Source organism: Bos indicus x Bos taurus, chromosome 29, assembly GCF_003369695.1.
Source record: "Bos indicus x Bos taurus breed Angus x Brahman F1 hybrid chromosome 29, Bos_hybrid_MaternalHap_v2.0, whole genome shotgun sequence".
Taxonomy (NCBI): domain Eukaryota; kingdom Metazoa; phylum Chordata; class Mammalia; order Artiodactyla; family Bovidae; genus Bos; species Bos indicus x Bos taurus.
In genome coordinates, this window is record NC_040104.1 from 41,377,924 (window position 1) to 41,397,356 (window position 19,433).

The following is a 19,433-nucleotide window of genomic DNA, read 5'->3' on the forward strand; positions in this document are numbered from 1 at the left end:
CGCAGGCTGCACAGCATGACCAAAAAAGGAATAAAAAAACCCTACCACCTAGGTGGGGCTGGTAAAATCTTCTTAGCACCTGGAGAATATTATGGGTAGTGAAATAAGTCAGACAGAAAGACAAATCATGTATGATGTCACTGACTTGGGGAATGTGCTCATTCCACACACTAGCAGTGTAACACTCAAAATTTTTCAAGCTAGGCTTCACAGTACATGAACTGAGAATTTCCAGATGTACAAGCTGGGTTTAGAAGAGGCAGAGGAACCAGAGATCAAATTGCCAACATCCACTAGATCACAGAGAAAGCAAGGGAGTTCCAGAAAAACATCTGCTTCTCCTTCATTGACTATGCTAAAGCCTTTGACGGTGTGGATCACAACAAACTGGAAAATTCTTAAAGAGATGGGAATTCCAGACTACCTTACCTGTCTCCTGAGAAACCTATATGCAGGTCAAGAAGAAACAGTTGGAACCAGACAGGGAACAACAGACTGATTCAAAATTGGGAAAGGAGTACATCAAGGCTATATATTGTTACCCTTCTTATTTAACTTCCATGCAAAGTATATCATGCAAAATGCTGGGCTGGATGAATCACAAGCTGGATTCTTCAAGACTGCTGGGAGAAATCTCAACAACCTCAGATATGCAGATGATACCACTCTAAAGGTAGAAGTGAAGAGGAACTAATGAGGGTGAAAGAAGAGAGTGAAAAAGCTGGCTTAAAACTCAACATTCAAAGAACTAAGATCATGGCGTCTGGTCCCATCACTTCATGGCAAATAGAAGGGGAAAAAGTGGAAGCAGTGGCAGATTTTATTTTCTTGGGCTCCAAAATCACCACAGATGGTGACTGCAGCTATGAAATTAAAAGACACTTGCTGCTTGGAAGAAAAGCTATGACAAACCTAGGCAGCGTATTAAAAAGCAGAGACAACACTTTGCTGACAAAGGTCCTTAGAGTCAAAGCTATGGTTTTTCCAGTAGTTGTGTACAGATGTGAGAGTTGGACCATAAAGAAAGCTGAAAGCCAAACAATTGATGCTTTCAAACTGTGTTGCTGGAGAAGACTTTAGAGAGTCCCTTGGACAGCAAGGAGATCAAACCAGTCAGTCCTAAAGGAAATCAACCCTGAATATTCATTGGAAGGGCTGATGCTGAAGCTGAAGCTCCAATACTCTGGCAACCTGATGGGAAGAGCCGACTCCTGGAAAAGACCCTGATGCTGGGAAAGACTGAGGGCAAGGCGTGACAGAGGATGAAATGTTTGAATGGCATCCCTAACTCAATGGACATGAGTTTGAGCAAACTCAGGGAGATAGTGAAGGACAGGGAAGCCTGGCATGCTGTAGTCCATGGGGTCACAAAGAGTCAGACACGACTGAGCAACTGAACAGTAACAACAAAAAATAATACAAATGATGTGTATGCAAAACAAGAACAGACTCGGGGATATAGAAAACAAACTAATGGATAATAAAGGGGAAAAGGAATGGAGGAAGGGCAAAATAGGGGTACCAGATTAAGAAATACAAACTACTATGTATAAAATAGATAAGCAACATGGATATATTGTATAGCACCGGGAATTATAGCTGTTATCTTGCAATAACTTTTAAAGACATATAATCTACAAAAATACTGAATCCCAATGCAGTACTAATAGGAAACACATAATATTGTAAATTAACTATAAGTTTTAAAAATTAAAATAAAAAATATTTTTTACCAACCTACATTGACCTCTCATTTTTCTGGAACTTGAATTGTACCAACAAATTAGCATTTGATTCTCTAGTTGTACCATTTAGCTGAAATGGGGAAAAGGGTAAGTTTCTTGGCCCTCACGCTTTTTACCATCCTCTCCACTTGCACGTTATACTTAGTAGAGAGCTGAGGACAGAGAAGATGCTCAATAAATACCCATGGTCTGCTGGGCAAAGCGAAAGCAGAATACTCAGCCTAGAGAAGACACTGTCCTGGTCATGCCCCCAATCCATCAGCTAATATACACTAAGCATGTGTTTTATACTGGGCTTCATGCATGGCACTTAACATGCATTATCTCATTTAATCCTTACAGGTTTACTATGATGCCCAAAGAACTCAGTCAATTGCAGAAGACAGCCATCTTGCCTCCTCTGTATGTTAAAGGCCTTATCTGTTCATTTGCTTACCCACTAGTTCATTGATTCCCTATTGCATACAAGGTATATGCTTGGAACTGTACATAAAATAGTCTACAGCCAGTCTAACTGCCAATGCCAACTGCTGTGGTGCAGAAAGAATGTGAGCACTTCCACAGAAAAGCCTGAACAGTGGCACCCTTCATCCTGGGTTCAAACAGCTTTCTTCCTTGTACTTACACAGCACACCCCAGATTCTAGCTATTCGTCATGAGGAAGCAAAGGTCTAGCATCATAGGCAGAACCTGGATGATGTTATCTGATCAGCTGTGGATAATGAGAATCAGCAGACTGGCCAGAGAGGCTGACCGCTTGATTCCCTAGATAGTCCTTTTTTTTTTTTTTTTTAAGGCTTAAAATGTATTTTAATAAGTTCATGTTGCATTATTCATTTCTAAGAAAAACTTCAAAGGTATTAGGGACAAATCAAACATGGTACACCAATAAAAAATGCACAGCATAACTCCCTAAGATAGGCAGAGCTAAGAGCTACCGTCTGACATTCAGCATACAGCAACCCTGTTCTCAAGATTGTACTAGGCCTATCAAGAAAGCTGTGAATGGCAACGTCACAGACACAAAAGGGCCATTTCTGGGTTGTCCTTACCCAAGAAAAAGATGGAGGCAAGTTTAACACAAGATTTTTTAAAGATACACTAAATGAAAATCTCTAAGAGAAAATGTCTTCCTTGGGACATGAAAGGGTAATATATGGGACACAACAGAACCGTATGTATGTTGTCTGTGACCTCTGTGGACATGTGCCTGAATTCCCACCTGGGAGTGATTGGAACAGTGGGGCCAAGGTCACTGGGGGATGTTTGGTTTTTGTGGTGTATGTGGCAGGATCTCTGGGGTGAGACAGTGCACTAAGTCATGTCCGACTCTTGCGACCCCATGGACTGTAGCCTGCCAGGCTCCTCTGTCTATGGGATTCTCCAGGCAAGAATACTGGAGTGGGTTGCCATTTCCTTCTCCAGGGTAGATAGTACTTTTTAACCCCTCAGCATATTCTGGGCAAGAGGGTTAGACTAGGTGATTTGAAAGTACTCTTGCATGTTTGTTTTGAATATGAGAGCTGGAATGGACCTTGGATAGTTAAAAATGGCCTCACTTCAGGGATGAATTGAAACCCAGAGAGGTTAGGAGGTTTGCCCAAGGTCACACAGAGCCAGGACCAGAAGCCAGCCTGCCTCCTCACCCACATTCTTTCTACTGCTTTCCCACCCTGCCGGGGACAGCCAAACGTGGTTACGATTTCTAAGGTGGCTATCACACTTCACTCTTTCTATGAAGGAATTCAACCCTTGATAGAGAATCTGAAAACAAACACATGTGAAAATGAAATAAACTGCAAAAGCTCATTACAGCGGAAAATTAGACAAAACGTGCATCACTCACATTGTGGATACGTTGCAGGTCCCCACAGTCTGCTGTGAGGCAGCACATTGTGTGGGAAACACAGGTTTGTAGTTGGATGAGCAAGGTTTCACTCTTACAGGGCACTTAACCTCACCCCCCCACGCCCATTTCCTCCTTGTTGAGTGGGTTCGGCTACACTGATGCAGGGATCAAGGGGGAAAATGTGACACTGTGTACAATGTCAATCCTGGACAAATGGTTCCTTTCCCCTTTGCTTTGACAGAAAACACCATGAGAGGTGCTGAAAGGCAGTTCTTCAATGACAACTGCCTTCATTTCAAAGAAACTAGGGCTTAAGGCAGCAGCTGAGGATCACAAGATGTGGTCGCGGTTGAGATGGTATCTACTGTAAGAACACCCGTCACCCTAGATGTGGTTGTGTGTTTATGGGGTGGGGGGCACAGTGCTGGTGGTGTAAAGACACCCAGGGGCAATGATTTCCTGTTGGCAGTGTGACGCAAAGCACAGGAAACACCACCTCTAGAGTGTGTCATTTTCAAACCATAAAAGACCAAAATTATATCTATGCATGTGTGGTGGTGTTTCTTAAAAAAAAAAAAAAAAAGAGGACAGAGAGGGAGGAGGCAGCCAGGAGAGAAAAAGAATCCATGCTGATGTCTGCTGCCCTGCTGCTTTGTGAAATGTCTGCAGCCGGCAGTGAGGAGAGCAGGCTGGGTAGAGAGGCATGGTGGCTCTACATGTAGCGCTTGTGGCTACAGGTAGGGGGCGCTGCAGTGACCCGGAATTGCTGTCTTCTCACTCAACTCCAGAGACACCACAGTGGATATTCCCTTGGGTTCAAATCCACCTTCTACCATTAACAGGTTGAGTGATTTGCGAACCGGACACTTCTGTACGACACTTTCTCATCCATGAAATCTGGAGGTTGTTGTTGTTGAGTCGCCAACTCGTGCCCGACTCTTTGAGACCCCCTGGGCTGTAGCCCAGCAGGTTCCTCCATCCATGGGATTCTCCAGGCAAGAATATTGGAGTGGGGGTTGCCATGCCCTCTTCCAGGGGATCTTCCTGACCCAGGGATCAAACCCGCATCTCTAATGTCTCCTGCATTGGCAGGCGAGTTCTTTTACCACTGGCGCCACCTGGGAAGCCCTGAAATTTGGATGGGAGGTAACCTATAGGATAAATCATCTCCAAAGGGTCTTGAAAGAGCTTGGATGTGAACAAGCCAAAGCATTCCTGGATAAATGAGGAATGGCAGACAGATTTCAGTTTAAATGCAACTCTCCTCCACAGCCGTACTGAAAAGGACTCCGAGGCAATGTCTGCTCCTAGCGGGCAGAAGTGCTGTAGTCCATTAGTAACGTCCTCACCGCCAAGGTCCATAAGGAACCAGCATTTGAAATAGCACTCTGAATTTCAGTGGCAGATTTGCCTTTCTAATGGTGTTTTGCTTAGGCTAAGAATAGAATTATCTAAATTATGTCTCTAAAGTCACTTACCAACTTGGAGGAGAACTGGGGCATTGCAAAATCATGTTAGGGAAACAAGGTCGAGGTTTTAAATTTGTAATTGATAATCCGATAAATGGTAAATACCTTGAGAGCTGGGACTGGTAGGCTGGTAATGTTTCAATTACCCTAAAATCCCTTTCATTAGTCCAGAGGTTTCCTATACTTAATGAGTGCTCAATTAGACTCCACTATTTTATTAATAAATAGTTGATAGCTTTAAGAGTAATTTCCTTCTAAGGAATCAGACCACTAATCAGAGAATTCTGTCCTTTTTTTTTCCTTAGAGGCATGGGTGGAGTGGTGAATAAGGAAATTAAAATGTATCAGTCATATACTATGTGCTAAGAAGATAAAGAATTGTTTTATCTGTCTATAATTCTTTGAGTTTGATACTATGGTTATTCCCAGTCTCTGAGTTGAGGGCTCAGAGAGGTCAAGTAACTTGCCAAATGAACCACAGTTGATTTAGTGGTGAGGAGAGGATTTAAAATCACATCAGTTTTGACTGAAGGGCCCTTACTGTTCTTCTCAAACCAGGAGACCAAGAGCTTTTCTTATCAAAGCTTTGGCACTGACTGACTGTGTGACCCTGGGTAAGTCACTTCTCCTCTCTGGGTTTTTCCTGCTTTATCTGTAAAGTGACTGATATGGACCCCAAAAATCTTTCCAGAGCTGTCAGGCTATAACTCTGATAGAAGCACCAAAGACAAACAGCTAGGGGCTGGTAACAGGACTGAAAAGCAAAAGCCCAAGGAACAGCATTTTGTTCCATCAGTTCAGGAGCAGACAGCTCCTCAGAATCATCCAAGTCCCTTCAGGGCTAAAGCAAAGGGTTCGAGAGCGCCATTCCTCTTGTGTGGAGCAGGCGGTGAGCTGGGCCTCTGTCAGTGCCCACAGGGTGTGGGCCTGCTGCCCATCTGGCCCCTGGCACTCAGTCCTGGACCCGCCCATGGCCAAGTCCACTCAAGCTGCTTGGTGCCTAACTAGGAAGGCCCCCAGAATGGTGGCTTAGACGGTAAAGAGTCCACCTGCAATGCAGGAGACCTAGGTTCGATCCACAGGTTTGGAAGATCTCCTGGAGAAGGGAATGGCAACCCACTCCAGTTTTCTTGCCTGGAGAATCCCAAGGACAGAGGAGCCTGGTGGGCTACAGTCCATGGGGTCCCAAAGAGTTGGACACGACTGAGCAACTGACACACCATTAAGGTAGCAGCAAACAGGGTCTGACTCACACTAGATTTTTACCACCCCAAGCCATCTTCCATCAGTTTACAAAAGCAAGAAACAAGGGCAGCACCAGCGGCAGATTCATAGATGTCCTCAGAAACAGTGCGTGGAAGGAGATTCTGCAAGGTCACCTCTGCAAGAGGACCCACAGCCTTCCTGCTGTGGCTGTAGACTTGCTGGTGCCAGTGGCTACACACTCCCACCCCTCACCAGGCTCACTTTCAGGCAGAACTTGGAATTTTTAAGGACATTTTCAGCTTTTACTGGAGATGCCTGAGAAATACCTCCATTCATACAGAATCGGAGAACTACAAGGAAGACCCAATAGCCTGGAATCCCAAAGGCCAGGTAAATATAGAAGGGAGGGGGACTTCCCTGGTGGTCCAGGAGCTAACATCCTGCACAACCAAGCAGGGGATCTAGGTCAGATCCCTGGTCAGGGAACCAGATCCCACATGCCGCAACTAGGAGTTTATAGCTGCAACTAAAGATTCGACGTGCTGTGACTAAGATCCAGCACAGCCAAATAATAAATATTTTTTTAAAAAATAAAATATTAATTATGTTTAAAATAGAAGGGAGGGTAACCTCCCTCTAGCCGTCATAATCTGGCTAGATGGAGGAAGCCGAATTACAAATCACACGTAAAATCTTGTTGGTGTGTGCACGCTCAGTCGGTTCAGTCGTGTCTGACTCTGTGCAACCCCATGGACTATAGCCCACCAGGCTCCTGTCTCCACGGAATTCTCCAGGCAAGAATACTGGAGTGAGTTGCTACACCCTCCTCCAGGGGATCTTCCCAACCCAGGGATCAAACCCACATCTCTTGAGTTTCATCTCCTGCATTGGCAGACAGGTTCTTTACCATTAGCGCCACAGTGGGGAGGAATTCAAATATAGCAGCTTGCTAATACTGAGAGTTCCCTCTTCTCGAGGCAGGAAGAGGCATGGGGCCCTGGGGCAACCTCAGCTACACTGCTTTCCCTCCCAGTGTCTCCATCTAGTCTTCTGAGAGACTAAAGGAATTCCCATTGCCCCCATGCTTGAAAACCTACTAATTTTCCCTCTGTGCTGCTCCCCCACAGCAGCATTTCTAAAATGGGTCTAACAGTCTTGCCCTGCCAAATCTCAGGGCTGCTGGGAGGATCATAAGAAGATGACATTCATGTACTGTGACTGGTAAAGGATGAATGCTACCAAGAGACCTCGACGGCTGATTGGTGTAATTCCCAGCTCTCCAGGGGACACAGTTTGAGGCGCCCCACTTGCTGAGAGTGGGGAACAGCAACTTGGAGGAAGGAACATGACAAGTAAGGAACAGCATTCTCACGATCTCCACCACCTACAGCCGTCTCCTGTCACAGTCACAGCTCAGTGTCCATGGCAGCCACCCACCTCGTCATGGCTGGCTCCCAGGATGTCCTGTCTGCTGCAGTTTTCTCAGGAAGGGATGGTAGACTGAGTGAATGAGTACCTGCAGGCCAGGATTTAATTCTCACTTCTGACATCTATGGATTGCATGAGCCTGGGTGAGTCACTTGACCTGTCTCAAGGTCAATTTCCTCACACATCAGGTTGGTGTAATTACAAACCACCCTGCACCCCAACTACATAAGTGTTGTGAGCTCAGAAGAAATAATGGGCATATAAGCCCCTTGCAATCTGTTAAGCACTGTTTAACATGAATTATGATGAGCAGCCATAATCAGACACACTGGAATCCTTAAAGGGAACTTCAGCATGTTCTTTTACAAAGCATCCATGTTCAAATGAGGATCAACTAAAAAAAATAAATTAATTAAATATGGATACAAATAAATCCATTGTTTATGATCATGGTGTCCCAAGAGGTAAGAAGATGGCTGATGCTCCTCTTGGATAATTCCTGGGATGGGGGTTATGTCATGAATACGACTAACTTACATTCAGGAAGCCTTTCACTGCCTTCAAAACCCAGATGACGAAGGCGAGAGATGGCAGGACTCAAGCCCTCTGACCTCATGCTCCTCTACCCCACAGGAGGGGAAAGTGGCGGGACTGCTGATGTGGAACATTTGGTTTGAGTTCCTCCCAACAAGAACAGCGTCACACTTTCTCGAGGGACACAAATGAAAAACTGGCTCAGTCAGAACCAATTTCAACTTGCTGTTGAAATCATTTCAAGCGTGTATGAAAATATGCAAAAATGTGAGCTACTTCTCTGTTCGTAACACTTTAGAAACTTAAATTTTTTCCTAATTTAGTACATGATCCACTTTTAAAGAAGTAGATTCAGTAAAAAGAAAAAAAAGTGAATATGTGTGTGTGTGTGTGTGTATACATTATACATATATATGGGGAGCGTAGATGTATGGATATGTTTGTATAGAGTACTTCATTTTTAATCCAGTGTTTGATAAGTTAACGGCATTTAGTTAGGTTTTTAATCAAGACTATTTCTGGCGTGAGTCCTATGGGATGAGAGATACCAAGGAGGAGAAAGTTCTGTCCAGGAAATACACCTGAAATTGGAACCCATAAGTCAGGCTCCAAGTCAGAGCCACCACTTACAGCTGAGAGGAACGAAATTTCTCGTCCTCTTACAGACTGCCCTCTTCCCCTCAGCGAAGGGCCAGCCTCCTACCTGACTCTCTCCTCTTCGGCCCTCTTCAGGGCGGCGTCTCGCTGCAGAACCTTCATGATGGCCTCCTGCTCCTCCTCCGTCAGGAAGCTTAAGTCGATCATTTTGAAAAGTGTTCACAAAAATGATAGGAAAAAACACAGCCTCAAATTCCCCAAGCCGAACAAGTCACCGTAGCCAGGATGATCAAAGGATAAAAAAGTGCAGTGGAATAGTATCTTGTTCAGTTCTGCAGCAAAAGTCTTCTCTCCGCTAGGCAAAAGTTTTAGGTGGCTGATAGCAAAATCCTAAAGCGCCCTTTCCCTCGAGGCAGTAGTGGTCTGGAGGGTGATGTCAAGAGGAAGCACTCAGGATGCTGGATTCTCAGCCAGACAGGTCACTTGTTCCTGCTGCGGCATTCCCACTCACGTCCCCTCGCTGGACCAGTCTGAGACAGTTTATTCTCCTTCCGTCCGACATCAACTCGATGAGCAGCCACAGGATCTGAGCGTCACCTGCCTGGGGAATCATGAGATGGTAAATACCAGATAGCGACAGGCAGCAGTTCTCATTATTAACAATAATGAGCATTGCTCATTATTAGAAGATTTCAAACATGTCTGGGCGGGGGGGGGAAGTGACCATGTGAGATGGTCTCCGAGATCAGGGAAACCAGTTCTGCCAGCTTCTTGAGCAAATAGAAAAGGGTCATGAAACGTGCTTCAACTCAATTCTAGACCGCCGAGATGGAGCGTGCACAAAAATGCCTGTCAATGTTTAACGATCCACAGAGGGAAGGGATGGTTGCAGAAAGATGGTGGTTCTCTCCACAAACGCATGAGAGGCTAGGCTGAAAGGTCACACTAAAGATCAGGAAGACCAGGAAGACCTTATTCCAGTTGTCAAGTGATTACTGGTAGGAAACTAGAAATAAAAATTCACAAATGCCCCCTTCTTCATGCACAGGGATGTTCCACTAACGTGCATCTGTGCTCCGAGATGATGGAAGAATTATTATCAGATAGAGTAGTTTGCACCATAGTGAAAACAGTTATTTTCCACTTAGTCCCACCTCTAACTTTTGCTGGACCTGGAGCAACTCACCAAGCTGTCTCCCTTCATTTCCCAGGAGAAAGAACACTGACTGTGCATATATAATCTGGGGGGAAAAAAAGAGGCAGGATTTCAAAACACCTCACCATTCAAAGTGAGCATTTCTGCATAGAAACGTAGGCAAGAATCCTATTTTCTTCGAGGCATTTTAAGCCCATGAGCAAGGACATCCCCGGTGGTCCAACGGTTGAGACTTCACTGTCCAGTGTTGGGGATGTGGGTTTGATCCCTGATTGGAGAGCTAAGATCCAACATGCCTCATGGCCAGAAAACCAAAACATTAAGACAGAAGCAGTATTATAACAGAACTCAATAAAGACTTAAAAAAAAAAAAAAAAAAAAAGGTTTTTGAACCTATGAGAACAAGGTGAGACCTACAGAATGCCATAGCCAGGCTAGACTTGAGGAACTACTCCAGGACTGGGGTCCTTTAACAAGCAGAGTACTGCATATATAGTAGACACTAAGAAAAAAAAAAGGGTTTACTACATTTTAAAGCAGCCCTACTCAATAAAAGACAGTGTGTACAGTAACGTAGTAATGTCTATGAATACATCTTTGAATAAACTCTTTGCTCTTTGGCAAAAGAGATCTACAAGGAAGTACTCCCACTACAACTGTCTAACTACAGAACATGAGGCAAGCTACCTAACCACTCCGAGGCTCAGGATTCTCATTAGGACATCCTTCAAGGGTTGCCAGGATTAAATGAAATAATGGCTAGAAAGCAGTGCATATCTTGCATCCTGTACCAAGAGAAGCTGCTAAAAATATACTCTAACTTCCTTTCTGAGTTCACACTTTTGTTCCATTCAGCTGGCAAGAATGTACTGGTTACATGTTTTCCTTTTCTTTTTTGTATTTTTCTGATCTCCCTGATGAAGTTGGGACTTCGAAGGCACGCACTCTGGTGATCTTTATTTTTACCTTCCTGTAGCTCTTGACATACTGCCCACAGTGACTACGCGAATTTTAAGATAACATTTCACATTCACTTTTTAAATCAGCATGCACTCCCATGTATTTGTTGTCGCTGTTGAGTTGCTAAGTCACATCTGACTCTGCAGCCCTACAGACTGCAGCACACCAGGATTCTCTGGTGCATATATTACTACTTGTGCATATATAAATAAATATATACATGTGTGTGTGTATGCGATACTACAAAATTGCATATATTACTGCCTGCTTAATTGTCTCAAAAAGGACTTATCCTTCAAGATGAAAGTTACTATCTCCAAGAAGCCTTCCCGCATTCCCACAGCTGGAGCTAAATGAGCTAAATGCTGTAGTACATTTGACTGTTGTCATTACTGTTTAGTTGCTCTGACTCTTTGAGACCCCATGAACTGTAGCCTACCAGGTTCCTTGGTCCACGGAATCTCCCAGGCAAGAACACTGGAGTGGGTAGCCATATCCTTCTCCAGGGGATCTTCCGGACCCAGGAATCGAACCTACATCTCTTGCGTTGCAGGCAGATTATCACTAAGCCACTTCAAGTACAGTATTCCTAACTCTTCAGTCCCTCCCTGAAACAGAACAACACAATCATGCTGTCACTAGAGTAAGCAGAGTATTCACCCCTATCTTCCAGATGGTGGGCTTGGCCTGTGACTGACTTTAGCCCATGAATTGTTATAAATGTGATGCAAGTACAGGCTGTGGATGTGCTTGTGTGGTTTGGCTCAGCTACCTGTACTCTGACCATGGGCCCCAAGGAGAGCTTGCCCTGGGTAGCCACTGCCTCTTCAGTCTGGGTCCCAGAAAGATACACAAGGACAGACCACAACTTGATCCACCTGAAGCTCGGCCACCTTAGCTGACCTGTAGGTACCCAAGCAAGAAATGAATAGTTTTGGTTGGAAGCCACTGAGGTTTGGGGTTGTCATACAACAAACACTCTTGTAGCAGGGACTTCACTAACACAGAAACTTTCTCCTCCACCTATGTGTTTCCACTGCGATAATGATTTGTCTGCTCTGGTCTCTCCCATCTGACTGTGAGTCTCTTGATGTGAAGAAATAAGTGAATGAGTAAATGACTGAGTGAACCTAATCTAAACAGACAGCTTCACCAGGCGACAGCTGTCTCAGTTCTTTCATGCACAGTAGCTTTAATTCATGCACAGTAACTTCCTTAGCTCTCAGAGGCTGGCAAGGAAATGGACTCAGGCCACCTTCTGGGAACCATGTCCCTGGGCATCACACAGGTTCAATGGGAGATTGTTTTTAAGTCCAATGAATTGAGGACAGGAAGCAAACAAAGGAGAAAAATAAATTGTCCAGCAGTGGAACCTGGCAGGGGGGGCAAGAGGGGAACTGTTGGTTTCCACATCTTCAAGGTGAACTATGAGCTAACCAGTGCTTCTGTGTAAAAGGTTCTAGGGTTAAGTTTTTCCTAAAAATAGGATATTTATGGGACTTTCCTGGTGGTCCAGGGGTTAAGAATCCACCTTGCAATGCAGGGGATATAGGTTCCATCCCTGATCCGGGAATGAAGATCCCAAAAGCTGTGGGGCAACTAAGCCCGAGTACCACAACTACTGAGCCTGAGCACCACAACTACTGAGCCTGAGCACCACAAATACTGAGCCTGAGCACCGCAACTACTGAGCCCAAGCACTGCAAATACTGAGCCCGAGCACCACAACTACTGAGCCCAAACACCACAACTACTGAGCCTGAGCACCACAACTACTGAACCTGAGAACTGCAACTACTGAGTCCATGTGCACCAGAACCCATGCCACAACTAGAAAGCTGGTGTGCAGCAATGAAAGATCCTGAGTGCTGCAACTAAGACCTGATGCAGCCAAATAAACAAATAAAAACACATCAAAAAAAATTTTTTTAATAAAAATGGGCTATTTAGTGAGGCAAAGGGCAAGGTCCTCATTTTACAGAGAAAGGAGTAAAGGACTGGAACTCTTGTCTCCTAGACTCCTAGTGAGAGTCACTACCCAGCCAGATTGCAGAAGAACCCTCAGATGGCAGTCAAGACTCTTCAGTCCCAGGTGCTCCCCCAACTCCCAATATTCTCAACAGTTATGAGAGCTAATCAAACATTCATTTCACAAACACTTACTGAGAGCTTATTATGTGCCTGACACTGTTCTAAGCAGTGATACAGTGATTGCTGGAGATACAGCAATGAATAAGACATTTAAAACTTCCTGTCCTTGTGCAGTGCATATGCCAGTTGGAGGGGATAATGAACAAATTAATAATAAACACACACAAAAAAATTAAAAAACGATTAAATTATATAAATACGGGGAAGGTAATAAGAACTTTAGAGGAAAATAAAGCTGGGAAAGCAATAATAAGATGAGGGGTGTTGGAGTTTTAAAGAGTGTGGCTAGGGCAGGTCTCACTGAGGGGATGATAACTGAGCAAAAACTTGCCAGAGATGAGGAAACAAGCCACACAGGTGTCAGAGGGTCCTGAGGTGCGAGTGTGTCTAGAGTGTTCAAGAAACTTCAAGGCGATCAGTGTGCCAGAGGGACAGAATGGAGTGGGTCAGAAAGGAAATAGGTCAGACTGTTTTGGGCTTGGAGTTGACTGTAAGATTTCTGGATCAATGGTAAGGGAAGGCAGGAAAAAAGGAAAAGGGAATAAATACTTACTGGACACCTCCTACATGACTCAAAGTTTACATATATCATCTCACTGGATCCTCACAAAGACCTGAGGAAGGTATTTTATTACTCTGTGGTGCTGGAGCAGACTTGAGAGTCCCCTGGACAGCCAGGAGATGAAATTAGTCAATCCTGAAGGAAATCAACACTGAATATTCATTGGAAAGATGATGCTGAAGCTGAAGCTCCAATACTTTGGCCACCTGATGCGAAGAGCTGACTCATTTGAAAAGACCCTGGTGCTGGGAAAGATTGAGGGTAGGAGGAGAAGGGGATGACAGACGACGAGATGGCTGGATGGCATCACCGACTCAATGGACATGAAGGACAGGGGAAACCTGGTGTGTTACATACAGTCCATGGGGTCACAGACAGACATGACTTAGTGACTGAACAACATTTTATTACATGTGCTTTTCAGGTGAAGACTATGAGGCTCACGGAGGTGTTTGCCACTTAGCTTGTGTGTGTAGCAGGGCTGGCATTTGTTAGAACAAGTCACCGCTGGCTTTGTTAGAATAAGTCACCTCGATATAGACCTCCCACTTAATTCTCTCTTGCACACAGATCCTCAAACTGGGGAAGCAGAAAAAGAGCCCTTCTGTCTGCCTGTGGACTCTCATTCTCTGCGTAAGCACAGAAGAATCAGTGGCCCAGAGCTGGCTGTCAGCATGGGGGCAACCTCAGTGCAAAAATCCAGGAGGGATGAGCCTTGGCAACAGGGATGCCTGACGTGTCCACAGCAGGAGGAGGATGAGCAAATAGTTCCCCTAAGGTTCAGCCCTCCCTCCAGCCCTCCTCCTGCAGCTGGAGATTTTTCTAAAACTCAGATGTGACTAGGGCACATTCCCAGGCTTAAAACCCTTCACCAACTTTCCACCATCCACTGGCTAAGGCTCAAAGCCCTCACCGCAGCCTGTAGGGCTCTCTGTGAACTAGCACTGGCTTTCTTTTCCAAGCTCTTTTCCTGTCACACTGAACGTTTTCAGCTCCTTCTGCCTTCAGACCTTTGCATATACTTACCCTCCCTCCTGGGCTTCCCTGGTGGCTCAGAAGGTAAAGCGCCTGCCTGCAATGCGGGAGACCGGGGCTCGATCCCTGGGTTCCTGGAGAAGGGAATGGCAACCCATTCCAGTATTCTTGCCTGGAGAATTCCATGGACAGAGGAGCCTGGCGGGCTACAGTCCATGGGGTTGAAAAGAGTCAGACATGACTGAGTGACTAACACTTACACTTACACTTTCCTCCTAGAACACCCCTCCCTCAACCAATACCTCCTGGGTCTCAAGTGAGATGGCACGTACTACAGACATCTTCCCCATCCTCTCAAGGCCAGGCTGGTGACGCTCTGGGGGGCTCCATTAGCCCCTAACTTCCTCACCCAGGATACTCGGCACAGGATCCCAAACCCCCTCTACTCACGTCTGTCTTCCCCTGGTTTATGTGCAGGCCTGGGTGTCTGAGCGCTCTGTGTCTCCACCCAGCGCCTGCCACTGCGGCTCCCCTCTACGTAACAGGCCCTCAAGTATCTCATCCGTGAACACAACTGGAAGGGAACTCAGCTCCCCTTTAACATGAACCTGGCGCAACACTGAAAAATCAGCCACGTGTTCCTCACTGGGTTCCAGCTCCAGGCCTTCCTCACGACTGTCTGGTTTACATCAATCACACGACTTCTCCAAGCCTCAGTTTCCTCACCCGTACAGTGGATCTATTCACTCCTACCTTCCCTTCCTTACGGAGATTATAGTGAGGCTCTGGTGAGAAGGAAGACAGTGTCGAGGACAAATAAGGAATGAGCAGCCATAGGGGCAGCAGCTGAAAGGAACACGTGAGGGCTCCAGGTGCAGACTTTGCTTAATTCCAGCTCTCCTTGTGCCATTTTTGAAACATAGAAATACAGAATCACTACGCTGTATAACAGGAACCACGAGACTGCTGCAGGTCAATCATACTTCAAAAGCAAACTCATAAAAAAAAGAAGACATCAGGTTTGTGGTTATCAGAGGTGAGGCCTGGGGACAAGGGGAATTGGAAGAAGGCAGTCCAAAGGTACAAACTTTCAGGAACAAGATAAAGAAACACTAAGGACAGAATGTACAACATGATAAATATATTAAAACTGCTGTGTGTTAAACATGCAAGGGGTAAGAGAATAAATCCTGAGAGCTCTCATCACAAGATACATTTTTTCTATTTCTTTAATCTTTATATCTATGTGAGATGATGGATGTTCACTGTAGTTACTGTGATAACCACTGCATGTGCATGTAAGTTAGATCGTTATGCTGTACATGTGTGTGTTCAGTTGCTTAGTCGTGTCTGACTCTCTGTAGCCCACCAGGCTCCTCTGTCCATGGGATTCTCCAGGCCAGAATATTGGAGTGACTTGCCATTCCCTTCTCCAGGAGACCTTCCTGACCCAGGGATCAAACTCTTGTCTCCCGACGCTCCTACACTGGCAGACAGATTTTCTTTTTTAACACCGAGCCATCTGTACACCTTCGATTTATACAGTGCTGTATGTCAATTATATCTCAATAAAACTGGAAGAAAACAAACCAAAAAAAAAATATCTTGCAAGTGTCAGCCCTGTTCTATAAAAGCCACATCTATAAAAGCCTATTCTCTTTGCCAGCTGTCCAAAAGTTAAACTGAAGGGAGAAACACCACAGCTGGTGTCTGCTTTTGATGCCAGCAAAGAGAAGAGCGAGGCTTGTAGGCCTAATCCCCATCACTCGGCCAGCCAGACCCAGGCTAAAAAGCCTGATTAACAGCAGCATTTGTTCCCACAACTCGCTCTGCTCCAAGGAGTGGCCCTGACAGCACCTTCTCCTGTCTAGGCCGGCTGCTGCTGTCCCAAAGCCTCAAGGAAGACATTCTCCATGACCTCAGGGAAGGGAAGGAAAACTCGAGGAAGTCCTGACTCTCACATGATGAGGTTTTCAGGAGAGAAGCAAACTGTTCTGACAGTCCCATGACATCAAGAAGGAAGCCGTCAAAGAAAAATCTGGGAGGCAGCAGGAGAGCAGAACAAGTATGCTCGAGTCAGGGTGGGTCTGGGGGGAAAAAAGACAGCCCTGATCAATTAAGAGGCTTACCCCCGGCAATGACAAACCGTCACGTCTAAAACCAAATGCTCAAATATCACATGACGTCCCTTGTATGCAGAACCTAAAAAGAAATGATATAGATGAATTTAGAAAATAGAAAGAGACCCACAGATTTAGAAAATGAACTTATTGTTGCCACGGAGAAGGAATAGTTAGGGAGATTGGGATGGTCATGTACACGTGCTCTATTTAAAATGGATAACCAACAAGGACCTACTGTATGGCAAAGGGAACTCTGTTCAGTGTTATGTGGCAGCTTGGACGGGAGGGGACTTTGGGGGAGAATGGATACATGCATATATATGGCTAAGTCTTTCAGCTGTTCACCTGAAACTATCACAATATTGCTAATCAGCTATGAAGGTGAAAGTATTAGGCGCTCAGTGGTGTCCAATTCTTTTCAACCTCATGGACTGTAGCCTGCCAGGCTCCTCATGGAGAATTCCTTCCATGGCATTCTCCAGGCAAGAATACTGGAGTGGGTTGCCATTTCCTTCTCCAGATCTTCCCAACCCAGGGACTGAACCTGGTTTTCCTGCATTGCAGGCAGATTCTTTACCTTCTGAGCCACCAGGGAAGCCCCCAAAATTGTGTTAGTCATTCAGTCATGTCTGACTCTTTGAGACCCCATGGGACTGTAGCCCACCAGGCTCCTCTGTCCATGGGATTCTCTGGGCAAGAATACTGGAGTGGGTTGCCATTGCCTTCTCCAGGGGTTCTTCCTGATCCAGGGATCGAAACCAAGTCTCTTGCATTGCAGGCAGATTCTTTACTGTCTGAGTCACTAGGGCAATACCTCAACACAAAATAAAAAGTTCAAAAGAAAAAAAAAAGAATGCTAACCCTCAGAGAGGCATCCAAGGATAAACAGAATAACCCACAGATGGTTCCTGAGAATCCTGAGAAGGAATAAATGGAGTGGGACAATCTGAGACGCTTAGCCTACTTCCCTCCCGACAGAGAGATCTCTCGTCCCACCCCCGCCACGCCCCCTACCCCGCAGTCATCAGACCACCGGGCCACACGGCCAGGGCTCCCAGGCCCTGGGCTGCCAGCTCCTCCGCTGGGCTGCCCCATTTCTCAGGGTGTTCGCGCCAAGGTTGAACTTGCCCGCCATCCCCACCCTTGCCGCCCTCGGCTCACTCTCCCTTTCACACCACAGTCTATGAGGGGGACAGAACTTGTGTTCTCCCTGCGCCTCCTCTGTTGAGAGGGAGATGAACTTCCTCCCCTGCGCTGTTCCTCACAGGATGTTTTCCGATCCCCTCACCATCTCGGTCATGTTTCTCTAGGCTGAAAACTGAGCATGTGGTGCTGAGATCCTTCACCCACAGGAGAGCGGTTCATCCCTCTGCCCATCGAATACAGCAGGTCTTTTCCACATGCTGTGGAGGACGCAGAGCTCGAGGAGTTAAGTAATGTCCACAGCTGCTCAACCAGAATGTGATCTGAACTGAGGGCTGTAAGACTCTGAAGAGCACTGACATATATACACCACCATGAGGAAAACAGACAGCTAGTGGGAAGGTGCAGCTTAGCACAGGAGGCTCAGCTCTGTGCTCTGTGATGACCCAGAGGGGTGGGAGGAAGGTCCAAGAGGGAGGGGATAGATACACACATATAACTGAGTCACAGCGGAAACCAACACTACATTGTAAAGCAACTATATTCCAATAAAAATAAATATATGTTCACAGACAAATACTAAATAAAGCTGCTACTTTTAATCTGTCGCTGCATGCCCATCCCCACTTATTCTCCAAGAGGTCGCACAGCTCATCAAGCACAGGGATGAGACCAGACCCCAGGAGTCCTGGCTCCCGGCCCAGGCCTGTTCTCACCTGCTGTTCCTCCTTCTGGATGGCCTACTTCCTTCTGTGTCGTTTCCTATGAGCGGCACGCCCTGGCTCTCAGAGCATGGCATGCTCTTCTCTGCCCAACTTGTCAGGAACAGGAAAATGACTGGACCCTCTGGGGTTGTTTTGCGGATAGACGTGGAAAAGAGGACAAGTATGGATACAGAAAAGGGCACCTGCGTCAACACGCAGGTGTTTATACCGGCTTATTAGCCTCTGAGAATGAGAGCAATCCCTGTCAGAAACTATTCCTAAAAGATGCTTTGTGTTCTTTAAACTCAATCAGAATTTTTTTTACATGTATTTTATTTATTTATTTATTTTTAAATTCATTTATGTATTCTAATTGGAGGATAATTACATTACAGTATCATGCTGGGTTTTGCCATCTATCAACATGAATTGGTCACAGGCATACATGTGTCCCCTCCATCCTGAATGCCCTCCCACACCCTTCTCCCCAAGAAATGTGTTTATATGAATAGCAAATTTTGTCCACAGCCCTGTCAAGAAACAATGCCATATGAATATTTTGTTTCTACATGGTCTATGCTTTCATCATTATTAAAAAAAAAAAAACAGGTAAATTACTCAATCTAATGTGTTGCCTAAATTTGGATTCTTGAAAGAATAATTGCCTTGTGACGGGTCCAGAGTAGCTTCTCAAAAACAACATGAGCTTAATGAATAAATAAAATGAACACATGAAATGAGCCCAGGAAGAAGCAAACAAATGAAAAAATACAGATGGAATAATAAAGAATAAGTTATCCAATGAGTTTCTTTCTTTTTCATAGAGGGATA

General features: G+C 45.4%; 1 protein-coding gene and 1 long non-coding RNA gene across 13 annotated transcripts in view; one reads left to right on the forward strand and one right to left on the reverse strand.

Moving 5' to 3' along the window:
* LOC113886522 overlaps positions 1-2,645 on the forward strand; it is a 37,681-nt gene extending 35,036 nt beyond the window's left edge. Inside the window, exon 2 of the long non-coding RNA XR_003509459.1 lies at positions 2,088-2,645. This is a non-coding gene — a long non-coding RNA (uncharacterized LOC113886522). The remainder of the gene's footprint in view (positions 1-2,087) is intronic.
* Positions 1-19,433, reverse strand: part of SYTL2 (synaptotagmin like 2) — a 120,730-nt gene that overhangs the window by 57,075 nt on the left and 44,222 nt on the right. For 11 of the 12 annotated variants that reach the window (XR_003509457.1, XR_003509458.1, XM_027532795.1 and 8 more), the window contains exon 2: positions 8,935-9,429. Coding sequence is in view for 10 of the 12 variants with exons in the window: in XM_027532795.1 (XP_027388596.1) it covers positions 8,935-9,035 (101 nt within the window). In the remaining 2 variants the exon portion in view is untranslated. Of the gene's footprint in view, positions 1-8,934; positions 9,430-16,761; positions 16,835-19,433 lie in introns of those variants that run through there. The other variant, XM_027532788.1, reaches the window with a different exon arrangement.